General features: G+C 41.6%; 2 protein-coding genes across 4 annotated transcripts; both read left to right on the top strand.

The window, feature by feature from the left end:
• Positions 1-3412: 3412 nt before the first annotated feature.
• Positions 3413-8394, top strand: slc66a1 (solute carrier family 66 member 1). Of its 2 annotated transcripts, none has more exons than XM_056383876.1 (8): positions 3413-3544; positions 4226-4422; positions 4513-4642; positions 4990-5077; positions 5566-5717; positions 5823-5915; positions 6498-6683; positions 7454-8394. In XM_056383876.1, the coding sequence occupies exons 1-8, from the start codon at positions 3527-3529 to the stop codon at positions 7538-7540; spliced, it is 951 nt and encodes a 316-aa protein (XP_056239851.1). In that variant the 5' UTR covers positions 3413-3526; the 3' UTR covers positions 7541-8394. The 2 variants fall into 2 exon arrangements, with proteins under 2 accessions (XP_056239851.1, XP_056239852.1); XM_056383877.1 differs by having other exon boundaries at positions 3427-3544; positions 4229-4422.
• A 1084-nt stretch (positions 8395-9478) lies between these two features.
• Positions 9479-22147, top strand: nr1h5 (nuclear receptor subfamily 1, group H, member 5). 2 transcript variants are annotated; one of them, XM_056384187.1, is made up of 11 exons: positions 9479-9626; positions 13551-13686; positions 17675-18073; positions 18168-18308; positions 18443-18564; positions 19656-19754; positions 19850-19946; positions 20746-20862; positions 20990-21079; positions 21190-21303; positions 21626-22147. In XM_056384187.1, the coding sequence occupies exons 2-11, from the start codon at positions 13590-13592 to the stop codon at positions 21826-21828; spliced, it is 1479 nt and encodes a 492-aa protein (XP_056240162.1). In that variant the 5' UTR covers positions 9479-9626; positions 13551-13589; the 3' UTR covers positions 21829-22147. The 2 variants fall into 2 exon arrangements, with proteins under 2 accessions (XP_056240162.1, XP_056240161.1); XM_056384186.1 differs by having other exon boundaries at positions 9493-9626; positions 13547-13686.
• The last annotated feature ends 19 nt before the right edge of the window (positions 22148-22166 follow it).

The following is a 22166-nucleotide window of genomic DNA, read 5'->3' as shown; positions in this document are numbered from 1 at the left end:
AGCTGTTAATTTGTAAAAGCGCTCCCGATGACTTCCTCATGAAGCTGGTTAAGATAAAACCAATATTGTGCAAAGCTATCATTAAGTTAAATGGCGGCTACTTTGAAGAATCTAAAAAATGAAACATGTTTGTTTTTTTTACTTTTTTTGTTTACTTTATAAATACATACTTTTCATTATAATTAGTTTTAATACCTTTTTCTCAGCAGGTATTTCATCTGTCCCAGCAGGAAAAAGCACAGGTGGCGAGCCAACATGCTTATTACCAGGATACATCATTAACTTTATTATTTACAGCTGCACTTTTCCTACTGTAACACATCAACTGTCTTTCAGGAAAAAGGCCAGTTGGGGCCCTGTGGTGTCATGAGCACCTGTGAAATGAGTCAGTAGTCTCTGCTGTGGTAATCTTTAACATCTATAATCTTCCACACAACAACCACCATAATCTGGCTGTAAAACACAGTAAACAGAAGACATAATACGAGTGAATAGCACAGTGAAATGTCAAGTTGCCTCTTGTAGATCCACATGAACAACTGGAAGATTTAAGCTGCTACAATAATGTCTGATAAGGAGAAGTAGCACGTGACGACAGTGGAAACTTAACCTGAAAATAAAAACCACACGAGCTGACATCAGCGTAGTGAAGTGCTGAGTCGTCAGTCTGACAGACTGTCAGCTGACACATTTTTCATCAGTTCAGAAATTTTGAAAATACCAAGCGGAGTCCTCTCTTTGGTTTTTCATTCAAAGTCTGACGTTGGATTCAATCATCTTTTCCAGGTAGGATGTTTTCTCTTGACATAATGTCTGCAGCTATAGTATATAATGTATATAATATAGTGGAAACTGTGTCACTAGCAACAAAGTAAAATGATTTTTAAATCATTTTCACGACTAAATTTAGGGGGAGACCGGCGATGGTTGTAATATAGGTCACTTCTCATATGCAAATGTGATATATGTAGCCTACATATATTGAATTTCCATACATGACATATATGTACATACACAAAATAAAAGCACATATGTAAAAGTTTTATATGAAACCTATTAAAAATTGGGACAATTTAATATATTGACATATACAAAGTCTCTATATGTTGATATTATATACAGTAGGGTACAAAAGAGACCACTTTACTAGAATGGGATTTTAGTATTATTATTAATTTACAATTAACAATGAATTAATTAGAAAAACATAGATAAACATACAGAAATGTTATATGTATGTTGTATATAAATAGAATATTGTTGACATTTATAGTTGCAATATGTTATACTATATAAAAATTCATATTTTTAACATCAATAATATGCTGTATGTTATAAACTTATATCTTCATATATCCAGAGGATGTATAATACAGGTGACATATGTGCCAACATTACTGTTGATATAGGGGCATATATGTCATATTTTACATTTCTGTACGGGTTGTAACACTTCCAACTTCTCCAATTAGGAACAAGTTACGAATCACCTGGTTTCACTCTACACCTGCTCAATGTAGTCCTTATTGCACGTGAGGAAGTAGCTCAGTGTGTCAGACAGAGACTTTTTAGAAAGAAAAAAATAATTTTGAGGTAAGAAAGTTTTTTTTTTACTTAATTAATTTTGTAATAGTACTTTCTGCTTTGTGGTTAAACTCTTCAAACCGGTGTCGTGTTTATTGTGAATCTGCGTAGATATTTTTCATGCTAGTTGTCAGTGCTAATGTTTTAGCTGTTAGCTAAGTAAAGGTAGTTCATGGCTACAAGAGACTGGGTGAGTTGTAACAACAATACACTCACGCGCGCACACACGCACACAAAAATGTTCAATTGCTGAAGTTGATGAACATTTGTACATTTTGTTCAGTTTTATTATTATGGTAAAAAATGTTTTATCACCACTATGACTGACATTAGCTAACACACTTGGCTCTCTCACTCACACACACACACAAATTATGTTAAAGTAATTTAAGTGTTTTATTATTATTATTATTATTATTATTATATTATTTAAGTGTTAATATTATTATTTTTTAAAGCTTTCAGTATCAAGTTTTTTATCATAATCTTTATATCATCATGTCACATCACCCGTGTGTGATATAACTAACCTGGACTATGGGGTGAATTCTGATATTACACTCCTTGTGTTTGAGACCAAACCACACATTTTCTGTTTGTGTTGCAGAGATAACACCTACACCATTTAATAGTAGACTAATCTAACTAGTTTGTATTAAATTTTGAACACACTCGCTTAAAACAGCTCCAAGATACAGACAGAAATGTCAAAAATGTTGCAAACATCCCAGGTCTCTCTATCTTTAAACACCTAGGATAAGTAGATATGATGAAAAGTCACTCACCTCTGTCCTCTCCAGACTGTCAACAACTGCCCAAAAGTTCACAGAGAGAGAACATTTACATACAAGCCAGTTTCACAGAGTATTAACCTGGGTATTAAATTGTTTTTCACAGATGCATACTAAAATGCAGAACTTGTGGAAGAATGCAGGAGGCCTCGGTACTAATGACAGCTCAGGACTAATGACTGAATTACCATGTGCAGCCAAATAATACACTTTAACAAGGCTTGCTGATATGTGATGAGAGTATGTGAAATGTGTGAGTGCTGGAACATCAGATTGGCATTGCTAAATTGTCCTGGTTCAAGAGAAAAGTAACATTAACATAAAGCAAACCATTAGCTTGTTCCACAGCTTTAATACATCTTTTACAATTGAACAGTGGCCACCAGAGAGTATTTACACTATTATACCTTAGATCCTGAAGCAGAATAAGGAATTCATTCTCAACTGTAAAAATCATAACAAGAGGGAAAGAAATATGATGTATGATAAAATACAGCTGTTTTGTTTCAAAATATAATGTATATTATGTACTGTCATGGCCTCCTTAATCTCTTGTGGGGCTCAAAAATTTGTTCTTCGGCCCCTATTGACCCCCACTATACATGGCAGTTCAATTATTTCCCCAAGCACCCACATTCCCCACAGCTTAAATGATTAGCTGATTAATCAATCAGTTGATTGACAGAAAATTGACCAGCAACAAGTTTGATAACTGATTAATCCCTTAAATTGTAAAAAGCAATCTTTTTATGACAGGAAACTCTACATGTTTGGGTTTTGTCAGAAAAAAATTTACAATTAATAATGAAGAAACAGTACCTCCATGATGGAATAATGACGTATTCTATGTTGATTATTATTCGTATGCAAAGGTTTATGATTATTATTATTATTATTATTGCTTTTTTTGCTTCTTAAATACACATTATGTTAAAATGTACAGGCAGCTTGTAAATTAAACTTTTATTTTGAAGGTGAGGTGTTTTGTTTTGGAGCTCTCGGCGGCCGCTAGTCACGTGCTGATTTGAGTGACGTATCATCGTGCCGACCAATCAGCTCACGGGGACGGATTTGTCTTGTTTATTGCGAGCTTCCGTGTTATTTCTCCAGAGTGTCCGAGGGGTTTTTGTTCTGCTGAGGACTTTACCGGCATGTCAGCGGCTGCACAGGCAAGAAAAATAAGATGTTTTATCCATTTCCAGTTTGGCAGTTTGTAAAAGTTTGTAAACTGACATAAATTTACAATCGACAGACGAGCTACAGCTGTCTTTCATTAGGTAGTTGTTGTCGTGGCTAGCTAGCTGTGTCCAGCTGGTAATTAGGAACATATGTTCTCTGGTTTCTTCTTCTGGTTGAGTGTATTTTATGTGAAAAATGTTTTTTTGCTGTCGCTACCCGATGTAGAAATGCAGCAACACACACACACACGCCGTTTTATTTAATCGCCACTGTCTTGATCTAATCAGAGGAGCAGCAGCAGAATGTGGCTCCAAACAAGCTTTTTTGATGTTGTTTTAAGAGTTCAACAACCTTTGACCCCTTTACGACCGTGTTAACTGGACAACTGCTTTATGTTGAGATTTGGGGTTCATGTATGATAAATATATATATATATATAAATATGTATTTTTTTTTTTTTTCTTTTATAAAGCTGATTTTTTTTTTAAGTGTGCGATGAAGCTCTGAATCTACCTCTTTGCTATATGGTTGAGGTATTTTTCACAGGATGTTTTCTTGGAAGCACCATGTCAACATTGTTTATAGGCTGACAATGTGGCATAAGGATGTTAGCATTATTATTGTACATTTTTTCTAATAAACTGTGCATTTACATTGGTTTTTCTCTCCAGCAGATAATGTTGACAGACGGAGTCCTCACTCGGGGAGCCTTTGGAGGGACCGTTGAAGGAAACTTCACCTCTTTGTGCCCTAATGGATCCAAATGGGTTTGGGAGGGGCTTGGGGAGTGTGCCCAGGATGCGAGGGATATGGCCAGCATCTACCTGGGCCTCCTGTCCATCCTCTGCTTCATGGTGTCCTCACTTCCGTAAGTGTTTGAGGAAATGCTTTTTTTTTTTTTTCTTAATTGATAAGCAGTGTGTAATTCTGCTTTTTGTTCCTGTCTGTGTTATTGCAGACAGTACTACAGCTCGTGCAGGACAGGGAATATGGACAGTGCTCTTTCTATTTGGTTCCTGCTACTGTGGTTGGGAGGTGACAGCTGCAATCTGGTGGGATCCTTCTTGGCAGATCAGCTTCCACTTCAGGTGAATTGTAGTGATATTTTTGCCAACACAGTGTAGGGTAAATAATAATTTTAAGTTCCAAATCATCTATAAATCATTGTTTTTCATAATTTCAAGAACCATTGAGAAATGCTCATTAATTAAAGCCAGAAATTATGTCTTTAGATAGTTTTTTTTATTTCATTTAAAGAAAGAAAAGTGTGTATCTTCTAATGTCATGACAAAAAAACAATATTTTATTGTTATAATATCATATTTTTAGGGCTGTTATCATGTAATTATTGTTTTTGTCTTCATCAATGACAAAGATGATTTAATGTCAACTGACTAATTCATTGCTTGACTTCATCTTTATCCCTGTCTTGCAGACATACACAGCTGTTTATTACGTTATAGCTGACTTACTGATGCTGGGCATGTACTTATACTACAAGATGAAGAACAAAGTGGCTGAAAGTGAGTGTTTTGGTTTGTTAATTTTTGTTTAACTATTCAGTTTTCCAAATGCCAATATAAGAACCAAGTTCTTGCCTTGTGCCGTGTGAGTTTCACTGCCTTATTTGCATCCTAGCTCCTCATTTACATACACATAGGCCTTTGTTAACTTCAGGAATAGACACGACTAACCCCAAACATGTGTTTAATGCTCAACAGTAAAACTACAACTAAAGTCTTTAATGATCCAGCTGCTTATTTCTGAAAAGAGTTTTATCTGAAATATCTGCTTAATGAACAAGCATTACATCAATAATCAATACACTTGATCAAAACTGATGAACAATGATCCAGACAGAGGAAGAGGTACCCTGTAATGATGTCATCACATGTCTCATGTTGTTGTGGCGTTTGTGCCCCCGCCTACCTTTGACACAGTATGCCTCGTCTGGAGGAATGTGCTGAGTTGTCTTTCCCAGTATTGAGTTTTGATGGTGCTGTGTCTCCAGGCAGAAGGGTCTTACACGTGGTGGGTGTAGCCTGCGTCCTGGGCTTCACCGCAAACCTCGCCCACCTCCCCGGGTTAGGCACCCAACAGGAAATTCCCTCTGGGTTCAGAGGTCGCTCCTTGCTCTCAACCTCTGACAGTAGCTCCGTCAAGGTGAGTCCTATCCATTTCTTTAATTAGTGACTTGAGGGAAGTGAACTAGTTGTGTCTGGCTTTTTTTTTTTTCCCAAGTAATGTTGTGCCTCTCTGTTGCTTCAGGCTTTTACCCCTAAAGAGATAATTGGTTTCTCCATCGGCTCAGTGTCGTCGGTGCTCTACCTCTGCTCCAGACTTCCACAGATGTACACTAATGTGAGTATGATAAAGATATACATGTAAATTCTTCAGCACTATCAGCTGCAAACTCTAGGTGGTAGACATTGACTGATGCTAATGCTAATAACAATAAATAATAGGGATAATTAGAAGGAGTATTCTCATGATAATATTACATCTGCATCACTGTATATTACAGAGTTTAAAATTATACTATATTATATCCTATTATTATATTATATTATTATATTATATTATATTATATTATATTATATTATATTATATTATATTATACTACATCCAATACAAGAAGTTATAAACAATAAAATTCAGATAGTCAGATGTCCATATTTAAAATGGCAGGTATGGTTAAAGATAAATCAGATGAGGAGGTGACACGTGAAATAATGATAGTTATAATAAAAGCTGTTAAGAAATTACAAGTTGTGTTTTGATGTCTGTTCAAATCTGCACAAAAATGAAAAATGTTCATTAAAGCGAAAGAGGCAAAATTCAATGTACCTGCAAACTGAGCAGGTGAAAATAATCCCTGAAGAATCCCTGAATAAGCAATAAGCTTTCTCACTTCCCCTCCCGACCTCTCATTTCTCCCCACAGTTCAAGAGGAAGTCGACAGAGGGAGTCTCTTACTTCCTGTTTGCGCTAGTCATCCTGGGAAACACCACATACGGCCTGAGTGTCCTACTGAAGAACCCTGACGAGGGCCAAGGCGAGAAAAGCTACCTGATCCATCACCTGCCCTGGCTCATCGGCAGCCTCGGCACCCTCACTTTAGACCTCATCGTATCCTTTAAACAAATTAATAAAATAAACAAACATGTCTCCTGCTGCTGCCCACTCTCTGTGCTCTCCTTAATCCCATATATATGCTGCATCATAGGCCACACTGAGCTGTAGCAGAGGGCAGTTCATCAGGTGGGTTCAGGTCTTGTGACTGTGTTTGTGTGTGTGGAAACATGATGCACAGTATCAAAGGTCCAGACACTCGCAGGGAATCTGGCTTGTTGTCAGCAAAGAAGCAAGACTGCAGACGCTGCACTAGTGGCCCCTGGAGGCCGTGCGTCTATTTGTACCCTTCAGAAGAGGTGGACTCAAGTGTCATGTTGCTTCCCTCTTTGTTTTGAATGAAGATATAGACGCTGCAGAGGAATGTGACTTACTTTTTCTATGAGCTAATCCTCAAAAGCACATGGAAAAACCTTTAACTGAATATATGGCATGATCGGTTTGGTCCTCTAGCTGGTTAAATTAAGGAGGGACTGGGGTAAAAATTTGCTTTTGGGTCCCTATTGACCTTTCACCTATTGCTACATAGCTAACATTAGCATTAGCAGCTATTTTCTTACCAGTCTAGAAGAAATTCTCTGAGTTCAGTATCAAACTTCATTCCTTTACTCACCAACATCTGTCTCCAGAGGTGAGTCTTTCAGATGTGAGAAAAGAAAGTATGTTCTGTTGTTCATAGTTGTGTGTTTTTCTAGCTGAACTCTGGTTTTGCATTAAACTGACTCCTTCCCAGGATTTCTCTTGATTTCCTTGACGCTGTGGCTCAGATCTCCATCCAGTTCGTAATTTACCGCAAAGCTCCGGTGGAGGTGGGCAGCGGCTACGATGAGACATCGCCTCTGATTGGGAGCTAAACCAACACACTAAGGCTGTACTGGTCATACTGGTGGGACATGAACGGACACTCGCTTCCTGTGAACCCACAAAAATCACATTTCCAAAACAAAATCAGCATGAAAAAAACTGTACATTTTAGTTTAATTTTATAGTTTTATTTATTATGCTCTTTTTTTAATGTTTACAATGTGTTTTAATCCATACAGCACAATGACAGATGTTGTTCTTCACCTGGGTTCATCTGCAGTGATGATGATGTGACTCTGCTCTTATTATTCGTTTTTAAAGGGACAATTGAAGGTTTCCGGTGTCGGCCCTGAACTCCTGAATTTAGGTCACAGCATCAGTTTGAACCGATAGATGTCAGAAACCTGCTGCTCAGAGGTTTCTCTAAAATTATCTCGGTATTTTTAAGTTGACAAACATTTTTGACAGTTGAAATGAAATGAATTAATTAATTAATTTTACAGTGGTTCATCTTTTACTTTGTGTGTCATTGGAAAAAAAAAAAGTTTTGTTACTTTGTTTAAAAAAAAAAAAAAAGTCTAAATTGTACTTAGTCGATTTTTAATTGATGTTTATACCAAGTGCCATAATCAAAAATGTTTTTGAGCATTTATGTTCTTTGTGAATTTTAGATGCCTTTTTAATTGTAATCATGATGTTTTATTTTATTTTGTTCAAATACAAACCGGTTTTGTTTGCACTGGTGATAAACGTTGCATGACTTGACACAGATACTTTGTTTAATTTACACATTTTCATTTTTGCCATTTTTTGCACATTTTGACGCAAAAGTTGGTTTTTTACTTGAAATGTTAAATGTTCTGGTGGGTCAGTGTACTGTAAACATTAAACGAAATGAATAACACCTTTTTATCTGCTCCTGTCACTCCGGGTGAAGTCTTGATTGAGTCGCTCAGGATTGGCCCAGTTTCCTTCATAACACTGTTCCAGTTTGTCTTTCACTCTTTGCTCTGATTTATGAATTTTACAAAACCCGCTCTCCCTCCCTGACGCTTAACTCTCTGCACCTCCCATTTTCCTGCAGCACAGCAGAGGTCAAGCCCTGCCCTTGGCCTTGATGTTGACCTTTGACCCTTTGCCCCCCCCCCACTGACCTCGACCCCCAGCCACTGTGTTTGAACTGCTCCTGGGAGGCCCTGACAGCCATGTTGTTTTTCTTCATTAGCAGATTCACACTGGCCTCTCACTTGCTCTCTCAGGACACCCACGCACACACACACATTTTCTCTCCCTATTAAACATAATGCAACCACATACACTCAAATTAGTAAGGGCCCACCCACCGAGGAAGCGAGGTCAGTGCTGAAAATATCAAGAGTGCAGTAAGTGTGTGTGTGCGTGTGTGTGTGCGTGTGCGCGCGCATGCATGTGTGCGTGTGCGTGCACAGGGAGGTGGAGGGTGTTGGAGTGTGTGGTTGTGAAACAGTGGCAGGGAGATTGTTAAGCGGGTTGGGGAGTCAGCAGGAAGAGCCTGTGATAGGGAGCATGCATCCATCACCAGGGATGAACAAGAGCCTGTTTATAAACACTCCATACTGGGAATTTCTTAATGAGATGATTTCAGTTTCTACCAGCGGGGGAGGGGAGGGGAGGGGAGGGGGTCCTTTGTGACTCAAACGTTGCCAGTTCAAATCCCTAGTGCAACCAAAGAGCCCCATACTGGGAATTTTAATGGTAGATATGTGTTATTTGCAATTTCCCATCATTGACGCACATGGTGACACACATAACCTCCAGGCGGGGTTGTTCCCCCAGCTGTTTTTCATGGTCACCAGCTCATTCAAAAAAAAATAAAATGTGTATTGATTATTTCTCCTCCTCACTGACAGGTTCCTCTGACAGATCTTTGATCCGGGGTCCCGGGCGTCCAGCTAAAACACACATGAAGAGCAACTGTCTCATTTGAAAGGTTCTGTTTACTTTGTGTGTGTGTGTGTGTGTGTGTGTGTGTGAGAGAGAGAGAGAGAGAGAGAGAGAGAATGGAGGCTGGGCTGCAGTCAACATTACAAAAAGTGAGAGTTGGATGAAGCGAGAGGACGTCGGGACGCTCGAACACAGCGAGAAGATTCATCAGCGGTGAATTCACAGCTTCTGTCTCTAACTAACATACGATGCGTTTAGTGACCTGAGCATCAGCAGGTTCAGGTCCTGCAGCCGGACACAGGAAGTTTTGAACTGGGAGAAATCGATCGAATATAAAGGCTTATTTTTTTGTTTTTGTTTTTTTTATTAAAAAAGCATGTTTAACATTACAGCTTGTAATTGTTCTGCTGCAGTATTGCCGTTCTTTAGATTAACACCTAAAGACGTTAGATGATCGAGGGAAAGGTATAAAAAGGTTTTTAAAAAAAGCAGCTTTATGCATAATAAAAAATGAAAATAAGTAAAAACCTGTGATCCAGTATGGATAGTGAGAGTGAAAACACCTGGCGACATGGTTGGCCAGGTGAGAAGAATCCTGTAAAAACATCAGCAGGGGATCGGCTGCTTACAGCCTCTGATTTTCTGTCCAATTCACACTAGTAGATTAATGTTACAGGTGTTATTATGAATGCCACTTATTACAAGCTGCAGTCCAGTAGGAATACTGTGTTTTTATTTATCAGTGTATTTGGTTAAATCCATCATTTAAAACCTCTATAATCAACAAAAAAAAGAGTGTAGTTTTAAAGTCCAATCCGACAATAGCCTCCACAGAACAGAGGGAATTGTCTCCAACAAATTCTTTAAGTGGACATGACTAATGTTGGACAGTTTACATTCCTTCTTGTGATAGTCAAACACGCCCCCCCCCCCCCCCCCCCCCCCACACACACACACACATATGCTCAGACATAAGTTATGGACTTTACTCACAAAATCCTGAGGCCACTTTAATGTGAGCGTCAGTTTCCTGCGAGGATCAGTAAACAGTCCGGGGCCGTTATCGAGCTGCAGCTACCGAGCCAGCGGCCCCCCGTGATAAAGAGAGCAGGCGACGTCCTGAAGGGATTTATGACGTGTTGGATTTATCTCCAGGCTTGTGCTGTGAGTGATTCTGGACTAATGAGTTTCAGGGTTCGAACATGTCATTAGTTTGTTTTCTTTGGTCTGAGCCACAGAGGAGATGTTGACTTCGTTTTTTTTTTTTTGGTTTCTTTAAGTTTGTGTAAAGTGGAGATGCCAGAAGTTCCTCTATTTTTTCTAATGTTCACCTCATCACACTGCGAGTAGGTGCAAAGAAATAAAAATAATTAAGGGAACGTTCCAGAGTCCATTTGAAGTAACCCTGCTTAAAAGTCTTTTCCATCCTTCCTCTCCTCCTCCTTTTGTGATGTTCATTTCCCCTGGGGCGAGCCCTCATAGCCGGGCCCCCCTCCCCTCTCCCCCCCCCCCCCCCCCCCCCCCCCCCATGTGTCCAGCAGTGTGACACCTCCAGAAGATCCATGGCGACATTTGCACGCTCTCAGATATCGTCCCCATCGTTTAGCGTCACTGTGCCTGCTCTCTGCTCTCCTTCCATTCCTCAGAGGTCGGAGGCGGTCGGAGAGGAGCGGCTGACGGCTCGTTTTGTCACATATGTGAGGACGGGGTCACGAGACTCGCTGCTCTTTAACTGAGGAATAACAGTAGACAACAGTTGGTGCACGCCATCCCCAAAACCATCACTGATCTATCATGGCGGCGTTTGTTTGTGAGGCATTTTTACGCAGATGATGCTGCGCTGTTTAGTCAACACAAGAGATTCTTAAAGCTGTTTTACAATATTCATCAAATACAACGAATTTCTAAACTGATTTTGACTTGAACTCAGTTTGAAAAGCAGCAAGTTAAAAGTTCTGCCCCTGAAAAATACACAGTGAGATAGTTCTGAGACAGTTTCACTGCAAGTTCACTTAATTTAGGAACCTTAGTGAGTGTATATAAAATCAGTGGCAGTTCAGTCAGTCCACCATTTTGAGCTAGAGTGAAATACCTCAACAACTATCAGACGGATCGGCACAAGTCCAGTGACTTTGTTGCCACCAGAAGTTTGACATTTGTGGGTTTTAGATAAATTGTTTCAACTAACACATGTTCATGTTCCCCACAGGATGAACTGTGATCATTCTTCTTCTAGTGCCATCATCAGACCAAATACTTTTTGTCTGGTTACAGGGATGTGCTAACATTTAGCTCAAAGCACCACAGTGCAGCTCGTATGGGTGCAGGTTCTTAATCCTGTTGTTTCATCACGTTTCAACAAGAACAAATTTTTCTTCTCCATTCTAGTCAATTCAATTATTTTCTAGACAGTTTGTGTAAGAGTAAGTGGGCTTCAAATTCTGACCAGGATACACCTTCCATCCTTAGACCGTCAAAAGGTAAAACTCTACAACAACAACAACAACAACAACAACAACAACAACAACAACAGAAAGCCTTAAAATAATACTTTTTTTCACCATGTAACAATTCATCCGTGTTTATGACACTTGGATTTCATGCTCCTTAATAATTAATTCAGTTTTTTTTTATATGTAATATTTTTTATTGAGTTTTGTTTTCTTTAGTTTGATTTCACCCACTCTGTGTTTAAAGTTAAGAAATCTCTTAAAATTTGAGTATTTGAACATGTGGCGTTCTCAACCTTGCAAATTTCAGTTGTTTCTATATTAGAACAAAAGTTACAGCAGGTTTTTGATGTGTAGGACACATTTATTTGTGTATTTGTTTTCTTTAAGTTTGTACTTTTCCCTGAACTACAGCTCATCTTGAGGCAGTGTCGTCCAGTGAACTGTGGCCACACTTGTACCAATTTACCCTTTGGACGCAATCTTCAAAAGAAAGACACCGTGTAGCGTTTGTCATCGTGATCGATCGTGTGATCGCTCCACTGAAGGCTACGGCTTCGGTGACCATGACTGGCTCTTCCCTCGCCCCTCCGCCACCCGCCGCTCAGCCCTGGTTCCCATAATGAGCCAGTGAAAGCGATGATATGTGGGTGGGAGGGCGCAGTTAATCCTCAGTGAGCATGCTGCGTGTCAAACAGCTCAGCTCGGAGATGTACAGGCCAGCGCTGAGGTCACTCCTCTGTCTCCTCCGGGCGGTTCAGGGCCTCCACTCCTTTCGCTCTTTGCCCGGCCTGGTTAACTGTCTGTGGGGGAGGCCGAGGTCCCCGGGCCCCTTAAATCTAACCACTGTCCAATATTAACTGCAGCACAAACAGAACAGCGGTAAACAAAAGACAGAGTAAACACACTCCCGAAGCTTCGAGGACAAACATGGATGTGCACACACACACACAAACACACACACACACACACACACACACACACACACACACACACACACACACACACACATTAAGTGCAGCATTCAGTCCATGAAATGCTCGTGAAAAAAATAAACTTTTTTTTAACATTTCATTTAATGAGATTTTTTTGGTGCAACATCATCAGATTAAATTGAGAAAATGTCTCATCGCCCAGACCAGCTGTTGCACTCTGGGATACATCCATCCAGTCCAAATCTCAACACACGCACGCACACACACATGCATGCGCACACACACACACACACACACACACACACACCATGAGTGTCGAGTGTGTCCCTCACTCTGCCCATGAGGGATAAAGTCTCCGTCTTTCCCTCTATCCATCCACCCTCTGTCTTCTGATCTGTGAAGTCCCCGCCAGGTCCAGCTGTTTGGACCAGAGTCCCATCCCTGTCCTTCCTGGGTGTCCCTGCTTTCCCTTTCGCCCCCCCCCCCCCCCCCCCCCCTCGGGGGACGGTTAAGACCTCCTCCAGCACATCATCCACCACAGACCAAGAGAGCCTCAGCTGCGCTCTTCCTCTCTGCTGCTTTTTTAAAAATAGGCTGGGATATCAGCCTGGACAGCTAAGAGACCTGAACGCATCTTGGGGATTGAGGAATGTCTCCGCACTTCCCAGATCCTTCATATCTGTGTGAATCCTCTGAGTAATTGTCTCTGTGTGTGTGTGTTTATTTCTTTGCATGTGTGTGTGTGAAGATAGATCCTGTATTACTAGCTGAGGAGAGGATCTTCTGTCCAGATGAGAGAGTGGACCGAGTTGGAGATGAGCTTTTCAGCAGGGGGGTTTCTCTCCGCCTCGGATGGTTACTGCTCCACCGAGCAGCTCCAGTACTACGGTGAGTCTTCTCTCTCCTAAACATTTGAATTCTGACAGTAATAGATAAAACAGTGAGGATGGACTGATGAGAGAGCTGAAGATGCTCTTGGTCACTGAACTGTCGGTGTGCGAGACCAAAACAATTAAACCACTGGTTAAATTTAAGTGCATGAGAGACTGGATATTCAGACGTGAGTGTTCGCGTCTTGTGTGATTTGAATATTATTTGCAAAGCACTTTTCAGCATTAACGGTCAGTGGTGCACGAATTCAAATGATGCAGTTAGATATTTCTTACCTGGTATAGAAAGGAGACCAGGAGCAAAGAGAGCTGGTGTCATTTGATTTTCTGCTGTTGTAAACAAACCACATTTTCTCATTTACGTCATTTAGCTTTGGTTGAATCTGACCACTTTTTGAAGATATTCACTGATAAGATTCCCAATACAATGAATGAAGTTAATTTAATTTTAAAAAATTAGAATGACATCTATAAAATTCAGAAGCAGTAATCTCTGTCTAGAGTCAGTTTTCCTGTTCATTCTGAATAATCCACAGTTTCTTTAGTAGAAATTAAAACTGTTGACAGTTTTTACCTGAGCAAATAAAAACAGAACCATCAGCGCACTGGTCTGAAACCACCAGGGTTTCTTTTTAAATAAAAAGAGAAAGTCACTGCTGTGACCTCAGTCCGAACTGAATCACTCCTATCCATGTTTCTGATCACTATTATTGACCTTTGTTAGTGACGTGCTGCACTTTCTTCTTCTTCTTTCAACATGTGTCAGCTGATTTAACTCCTGACAGAAGAGCTGCGGCTTCATGTGCTCTGGTGCGACCAATAGCGTATGGTGGCTAATGTTAGCTTACTTTAGCAAACTTTAGGTAGATATTGCTGTGAAATACACATGACTGAGTCGAGTTTGTGACTCTTTTGTACTGCTCTACGTCTACTGTAACATTTGTAAATTATTCCATGATTGTTGCTTTAAGCGAGGGGCTCAATTACACATTAAACTGTTACACATCATCTCATTGGCTCTCACAGTTGATGGATAAATGCAGAGCATTTATTCATGAGGATGAGATGGAGGAAGTAGTTGTTGAGGAGCTCCAGCCGCTCGCTGCGTTCACAGCACACAGGGAGGCTGAGCGTGCATCGGAGGATCTATTTATACTGATGTGTATCATCAACAAATTCCCCCTGTTGTCTCCCCTCTAGCCCTAAGGAGAAGGGGGGGTGGGGGGTGGATGGATGGGCCGCTATGGGGGGTAGTTTGCTGGTGTTGTTTTGCTCCCTAGCGTGCGTGGGATGGAAGGGAGGCTGAGGAGTGTTTAGACAGCGTTCAAATGGTTTACAAACAGCACGAACCACAGCTCTGTCACACGCCGAGAAAGCAAGGACCCCCCACCCCCCACCCCAGAACCATCGCCGTCACAGTCTGGTAAAGACAGGAAACATCTGGAGAGAGAATGAAAGAAGAGAGAAGACAAAAGGAGGGATACTAAGTGCCCTTTAAACTGATGGTTCTGTTGACTCACACACTCGCTTCATCAGAGCAGAGTGTCGATCCACTAAAAATCTAAACCCTCAAAAGTTCTTACACCGTGGGAACAAATCGATCAGTTCTATTTACTGTATCAGTCATCGGTGTTCAATCGGTAAAGACTGAAGGTTGATGGCTGATAAATCGCGACAGTGGCATCGCCTCAGACCTCGTGACTCTATGCAGGACACCTCAGCTCCACGCAGGATTAGAGTTCAGTTTACACTTTAATTTTCCCACGTTTCTGTCATCATAATAAAATAAAATAAATGTTGTCAGGATAAAGCGGTGAGAGTTGCCAGCGCGTTCCACATTCTTCTGGCTGCGTCTTGATAAAATGAGAGGGCACCTGAGTCCGATGGTTGAGGTGCGTGGCCACGACACTGCTGACCGTCTGATACAGGCAGAAACAAGCAGAGAAGATGTTGAAGGTGACGAGCAGGAGACGTGGGAAGTGTTTTTTTTTTTTTGTTTGTTTGATTCATTTCTTTAGAAATCTGAGACGTGACGAACGGGAGAGGTTTAAGGATTGTGACTGGACCCGGAGCCTTTGGACCTGTGGGGCCCCCGGGCCGTTGCACAGTAGCCCCATTAAGTAATCCATCACTGGTCATCAGGGTTATCTCTGCTCGGGCTTTGTGACTTTTTAACAGAAAGCCTGGATTACACACTAGGGGTGAGGGGTGGGGGGGCATTTATCAGAAGGAGGGGGGCCTAACCAAAAACTGAGTTGCATTATGGGAAGACTTGGTTCCAGTGGTTTTTGAATGAGGGACTAAAAGTCTGTGTGGACATGCATCGCCAGATCACTGACGTTCACCTTTAACAATGTGACAGAGCTACGGGACTCACACATTTTGCACGTAATACTATATAATTATCAGCTCTCATGTTTTACCATTAATACTTCCATCTGCGGCGGTCCCCAGACCCCCGACAGTTGGGTGGGCTCTCCTTTCACGCAGGACATAACAGATCCCACAGCAGTCCCAGTTGTGCCGGTCCAGCTGGTTCTTTACGGAGCGGCCAGTGGTCACATGTTTTCTCAGCAGAGATTTGGACTTGCAAAACACAAGCTGCTCACCCTCACTCAGAGATGTTTTCAAGTGCCGTCGCAACACTGAGCGAACATTACGGACTGACTGAAGCGTCCAGAAAAGAGGATCAAAAAAAAAAATCTTAAATGGCACTGGGAGTTGTCAGCTGCATCCTGTTTCAGCAGTCTGAACAAGTTCACAAGGTCTCACTCCAGTCTTTTATTGTATCCCCCAAGAGCTATAAAAGCAGTGAAGTCACACGAGTCACGTAAGACCCACATTCCTGTGACGCTCTTTGACTTGCAACAGCGTAACTGTGTCCCTTGAAACGTTCATTTACGTGTCTGTCACGTAAAAGCAATCGATCTCCGGCAACTTTTTAACTCGTGATGCTGATAACTTCACTTTCTTGGGAAGGATAAGCATCCTGTCACATTAAAAGGGTGATTCAGGTTTATTACAGCGTCATATAATCATCAAGTCACTCATATTATTCCTGGATATGTTGTACGTTATTTTAAACCAGGATGTCAGGGAGGGGTGAAACTCCTACCTTGTCTGCATTTGTTTTTATTGATGATGTAAATCTTTAAAAAAGATAGTTTCATTTTTAAAAAAGGCACAGTAAGTTCCTGAAACAGTTTGGCACTGTAGTTTTTGGCGAACGTCACTCAAACAGAAGTAAAGAATGCGTTTACTGAGGAGTGTTTTCAGTGGATTAATACGGTTTTGCTCCAGTGACGGTCTTTATTGATTGACTCAATGAGATATACAGAATGTGCTAATGTTGTTACGATCAATTCATTATTGATTTAGTTTTTTTTAGGAGGTTTGTTGACAATAAGAAAAACAGAATATTATCAGCCTCATCATTTAGAGTGGTGATGGAAACAAAGACAGTTTGTTGGAATAGAGTCGAGCAACGCCACTTGTTCTGCTGTCCAGGAAGTTCAGGTTCCCTTATCATGTATTTTTTTATAAACACCAGATCTAAATGTCTGAACATGTTTAGTTTGGTTTTGTGAAGGAACTCAGAATCAGATCACAAACCTGAACACAATGTAGAACTAGAATTTACCGCCTCACGGTTGTATCCCTCCGCCAACCAGCCAGGCTGCAGGAAATATGGTCACAGTCTCTCCTTCCTGAGCTACAGTGTTTAATCAGAACGTTATGATGTCACAGTGAAGTCGACCTTTGACCGTTGACCATTTGGATATAAAATATCATCACTTCATTTTATCCTTATAGATATTTGAGTGAAATTCACTAATTATTGTCATAATTAGTGAATGAATCTGTGAGTTATGGCCAAAAATGTGTTTTGTGAGGTCACAGTGACCTTTGACCTTTGTCCACCAAAATCTATTCAGTTCGTCCTTGAGTCCTAGTGAATGTTTGAGCTCCATTTTCTTCCATTTCAGACATGCTGGCCGACCCCCTGGGGTACCCCCTGCAGGACCCCGATCTCCAGCTGCTCCCTTACAGCCAACAACAGTACAGCCCCGGCAACATGCCCTTCACCCTCTACAGCCCTCCGCCTTCCTCCACCTCCTCACCGTCCTCCTCCTCTTCCTCCTCGCAGCTCTGCCACCCCCAGTACCTGTACAGCTCTCACTGCCTGGAGGCCCCCTGCGATCCCAGCCCCGAGCCCCACTGTGGAGGTCTGGTTCAGGGGCTCGGGGCGGTGGGACTGCCTCTGGGGCGGAGGTCGCGGGTGGGGTCGGGAGGGAAGGGCAGAAGTCAGGACGAGCTGTGCGTGGTGTGTGGAGATAAAGCGTCAGGGTATCATTACAACGCTCTCACCTGCGAGGGATGTAAAGGTATCTCTCCCCCCTGCTGTGTCTCCTTTATTTATTCTTCTTTATTTACCTTTCCTTTCAACCTCACCCGGTTCTTCTCTTCCCGTCGCTGTAGGTTTTTTCAGGCGTAGCGTGACTAAAAACGCCGTGTATCACTGTAAGAGCGGAGGGGGCTGTGAGATGGACATGTACATGAGGAGGAAGTGCCAGGACTGCCGGCTGAGGAAGTGTCGCGCCGTGGGAATGCTGGCTGAGTGTAAGAGATATCGAATTAAACTACAGGAAATCAAACGTTTAACTTAATGTAATAAAAACCAGCAGATGAGTGAGAGTCACCAGCACCTCCTGAGACAATATACATTTGACTGAACATGTATATTCCTCCCGCAGGTCTTCTGACGGAGGTGCAGTGCCAATCCAAGAGACTGAGGAAAGGAGGGAAAGGCAGAGGACACGAGGAGGAGAACACAGACAGCCGGAGGGTCAGCTCGACCAGCAGACTACCTGGACAGGTGAGGAGGTGCAGCAGTATTCACATACACAAATGTAATATATATCACGAATGATGAAATACCCATAGTAACATTTATATTTCAAAATATCTTTATGATGAATTTTTATATGGTATAACATGTTGTGACCATATATGTTAATTATATGTTAAATTCATTTACACAAGTTTATTAAAACAACATACATATGAAATTTCTATATGTTTATGTATGTTTTACTCATTAATTTCTCATTAATTTTAAACATGTCTGTCCTCCTTCTGGGGAAGTGGTCTCAGACCCACTGAGACCCACTGTATATATATATGTATATATATATATATATATATATTGACAGGTTTTGGGATGGATATATATTTATGTACACATTTGTATGGGTGGGATATATATTTCAGTATATGAAATTATTCCAATTTCTAAAAGGTTTCATATATGATTTTTACATATGTGCTTTTATAATACATGTACATATATTTCATTTATGGAAATTCAATATATTGATAGATAGATAGATAGATAGATAGATAGATAGATAGATAGATAGATAGATAGATAGATAAATAGATAGATAGATAGATAGATACTTGATTTATCCCCTAGGGGAAATTCATGTATATATAAAATATATGTACATATGCGATTATTATTCTTTGTCCAATACAAAACTATTTGTGTTAAGTGCCAATTAGCATGTAAAAATGCTAAAAACAGATGATGAACACTGTAGACATTACTGACTGACTGAATAATATCTTTCACACAGATGGTTAATATTTTATATGACTCTGGATTAACAAGGATGTAAATCTGGAACTAGTCTGAGTGGCGGAGGGATACAACCACGAGGTGGTAATTCTAGTTTTTTTTAGATGGGGTCATTTTCTGGCTGGTTAATTGGATGGTTGTATAAGTTACTTGTTGGTTGCTGGTTTGATGATAAAACAAAGACAGGTATAACACTCCCTCCCCCACAGGTGGTCAGATTCCGACAAGTCGACGTTTATCTCAGTCTTTATACCTTGTAGTTTTACCATAGGGGATATTATAATCCTTGTTTAATGCCGCCGTGTGTGAACCTCCGTCTTCACCAGGCTGTGTCGGCCAGTTTAACCCGAGAACAGAAGTACATCGTGGACCGGATGGTGGACGCTCATCGACTGTACCGAGCACAGAACGGCAGCCACGGAAGGGTAGGTCCCCGCGTGTCAAACATCACCCGATCTCCCCAGAGACACATTCACACGTTTCATGCCGTCCTCACGATGTCTGGTGTGTTTGTGCTCAGCTGCTGGAGTGGCCGTACGCGGAGGAAGGGGAGGTCCTGTCTGGTCTTGTGTCACCACACCTGCAAAGGCTGCTGCAGTTTGCCAGGACAGTGCCAGGTAAAATGGACAGGAACATGTGACTATGATATACTGTGACCCAAAGACTTTGACTTGGTTTCATGACTTCAGACAGATGATTTGAATGGACTTGGCTTTTTATTATTATTAAATATTTGCATTTTTCTAGATATTGAGAGGTTACATTTTATTTTGAAATGTAATTGGATGATTTCTAGTAAGATGCACCTCAAACCTGAATTACAGGAGGAAAGAGACATAGACATATTCCACATAGAGATGATTCGCCCCCTCCTCCCCCATCACGCCACCAGGTTTGGTGCAGATCAGTTCAGGACTTTTTTTTTTTTTTTTTTAAGTATATTTTTTTGGGCTTTTATGCCTTTAATGGACAGCACAGTGGAGAGTGACAGGAAACGGGGAGGCAGAGAGAGGGGGAGTGACATGCAGCGAAAGGCCGTCCGATGCGGGATTTGAACCGGGGCCGACTGTAGCCTCTACACATGGGGCGCCTGCTTAAACCACTACGCTACTCGACGCCCAAGTTCAGGACTTTTTACTGACAAATAAACAGACACAGGTGAAAACGGAGGTTAATAAAAATAATAAGACTGATCATGATAATAGTAGCAGTGGGCGGCTGCAGACATGACACCTGATAATACCACATTCAAATAGGAAACACTTATGTGATGTTTTTTTTATTTGGTTTCTAAACAGACAAAAAAGTAACATTTGCTTGATTATGAGTAAAAAAAAAACTAAATGGAGACATAGATAGAGAAATGCTGTATTATTGTTAGTTCAGAAGCAGTGAGCTGTCATGTTCTGGTTGCAGGTTTTGAGCTCCTGGACTTCTCAGATCAAAGCTCTCTGTTGTCCATCTCTTCACTGGAGGTCATGTTTCTGCTCTCGGCTCAGCAGTTCTCCAACAACCCAGCGAGCCCCAGTCCAGGTGAATAAAACAGCAGGGGAGGAGACACACCGACGTCACAGAAAGCACACATCAATTCAGGAAATCTAGATTAATTACTTTTAATTAGGTCAGTCAGAACAAATCTTTTCTGTTTCCCTGTCGTCAGCCCTGCAGCTTTTCACCACGTCAACACACAACTGGCTGAGAAATGTAGAGTCAAAGGAAAACATCCGCAGTAGCACGTTGGTCAGTTCAGGTGAGTCCAGAAACACACACACACACACACACACACTCAGAAAATAACTGGAGTCTTTGAGATTCACACGAAAACGAATGAGGCATTTTCCCATTTGCTCGTGTGAACAGGAGGCAGCGAGGATCTCTTCGGGCCGGTGCTCAGCTTCTTCCACAGCATGAAAACGCTGCGGGTGACGGAGGCCGAGTACAGCCTGCTCACCGCCACAGCTCTGCTCTGCTCAGGTCAGACCGGGCGTACCGTACGTTTTCTCTCGTTGTCTGTGGGCGTTTGGTTTGAAATAATCCAATCAGCTGTTCAGCCAAGACATGCGAGTGCTCTATTGAACTGTAAATAATCAGTGTAAACCTATCTGCCACCATGTGAATGATTGACTCAGTATGTCTCAAAGGTCCCGACTGCAGACTCGATCAGGCGCTCTGCAGCAGGGGTTTGACAGCTGTGTTCAACCTCACTCACATAGTAGCTGTCTGGAAAATTCAATACGTCAATCAGTGTTTGGATATAAACAAGATTCATCTGTCACCCCCACTCCTCCCCCCGCAGACCGGGCGTCCCTGCAGGCAGCCAGCTGTGTTGAGAAAATGCAGGAGCTGATCCTGGACCTGCTGTCCAGGGTGTGTGGGGCCCAGGCCGGAGCTGCACGAGGGGGACCGCAGCGGTTCGGCCGCCTGCTAGGGAGACTGACGGAGCTCCGAACCCTCCGTCACAATTACCTCCTCCTGACGAGACAGCAGCCCGGACCCTGACGGAAGTGAGACGCACCACCACTGCCATCTCTGGGGAGTCGGATGGTTTTGAAGTATGAGCTGAGAAACATTTTGAAAGTGCAAAATTTTCACGATATTGATCTGACAGTGTTGGATCAACAGGCCTGACTTCCTGTTGCTGAAAAACTGACACACAAATCTTCAGTCATATTTAAATTTTAGCTCGTGGACTGCTGTAGTTTGTCTGAGCAAAGAAATGTTTATAGGTCTTTTTTATAACTGGTTGTTTATAGCCAACATGTATACGTACAGTACTTTTCACTATGCTGAACATTGTTAAAATAAAAAGGAGAATGCAGTCTGTGTGATAACTGGAG

Source organism: Seriola aureovittata, chromosome 9 (genome assembly GCF_021018895.1).
Source record: "Seriola aureovittata isolate HTS-2021-v1 ecotype China chromosome 9, ASM2101889v1, whole genome shotgun sequence".
NCBI classification, from domain to species: Eukaryota; Metazoa; Chordata; class Actinopteri; order Carangiformes; family Carangidae; genus Seriola; species Seriola aureovittata.
This window is presented reverse-complemented; position numbering and strand designations above follow the sequence as displayed.

Bases quoted from the DNA above. Each gene is read 5' to 3' on its own strand.
- nr1h5 (XM_056384187.1), top strand. From the start codon at position 13,590: ATGAGAGAGTGGACCGAGTTGGAGATGAGCTTTTCAGCAGGGGGGTTT. The intron at 18,565-19,655 runs GTGAGGAGGTGC...CGTCTTCACCAG, and splicing joins CCAGCAGACTACCTGGACAG to GCTGTGTCGGCCAGTTTAAC. The intron at 21,304-21,625 runs GTCAGACCGGGC...CTCCCCCCGCAG, and splicing joins CACAGCTCTGCTCTGCTCAG to ACCGGGCGTCCCTGCAGGCA.
- slc66a1 (XM_056383876.1), top strand. The intron at 5,718-5,822 runs GTGAGTCCTATC...CTGTTGCTTCAG, and splicing joins CTGACAGTAGCTCCGTCAAG to GCTTTTACCCCTAAAGAGAT. The intron at 5,916-6,497 runs GTGAGTATGATA...TTCTCCCCACAG, and splicing joins TTCCACAGATGTACACTAAT to TTCAAGAGGAAGTCGACAGA.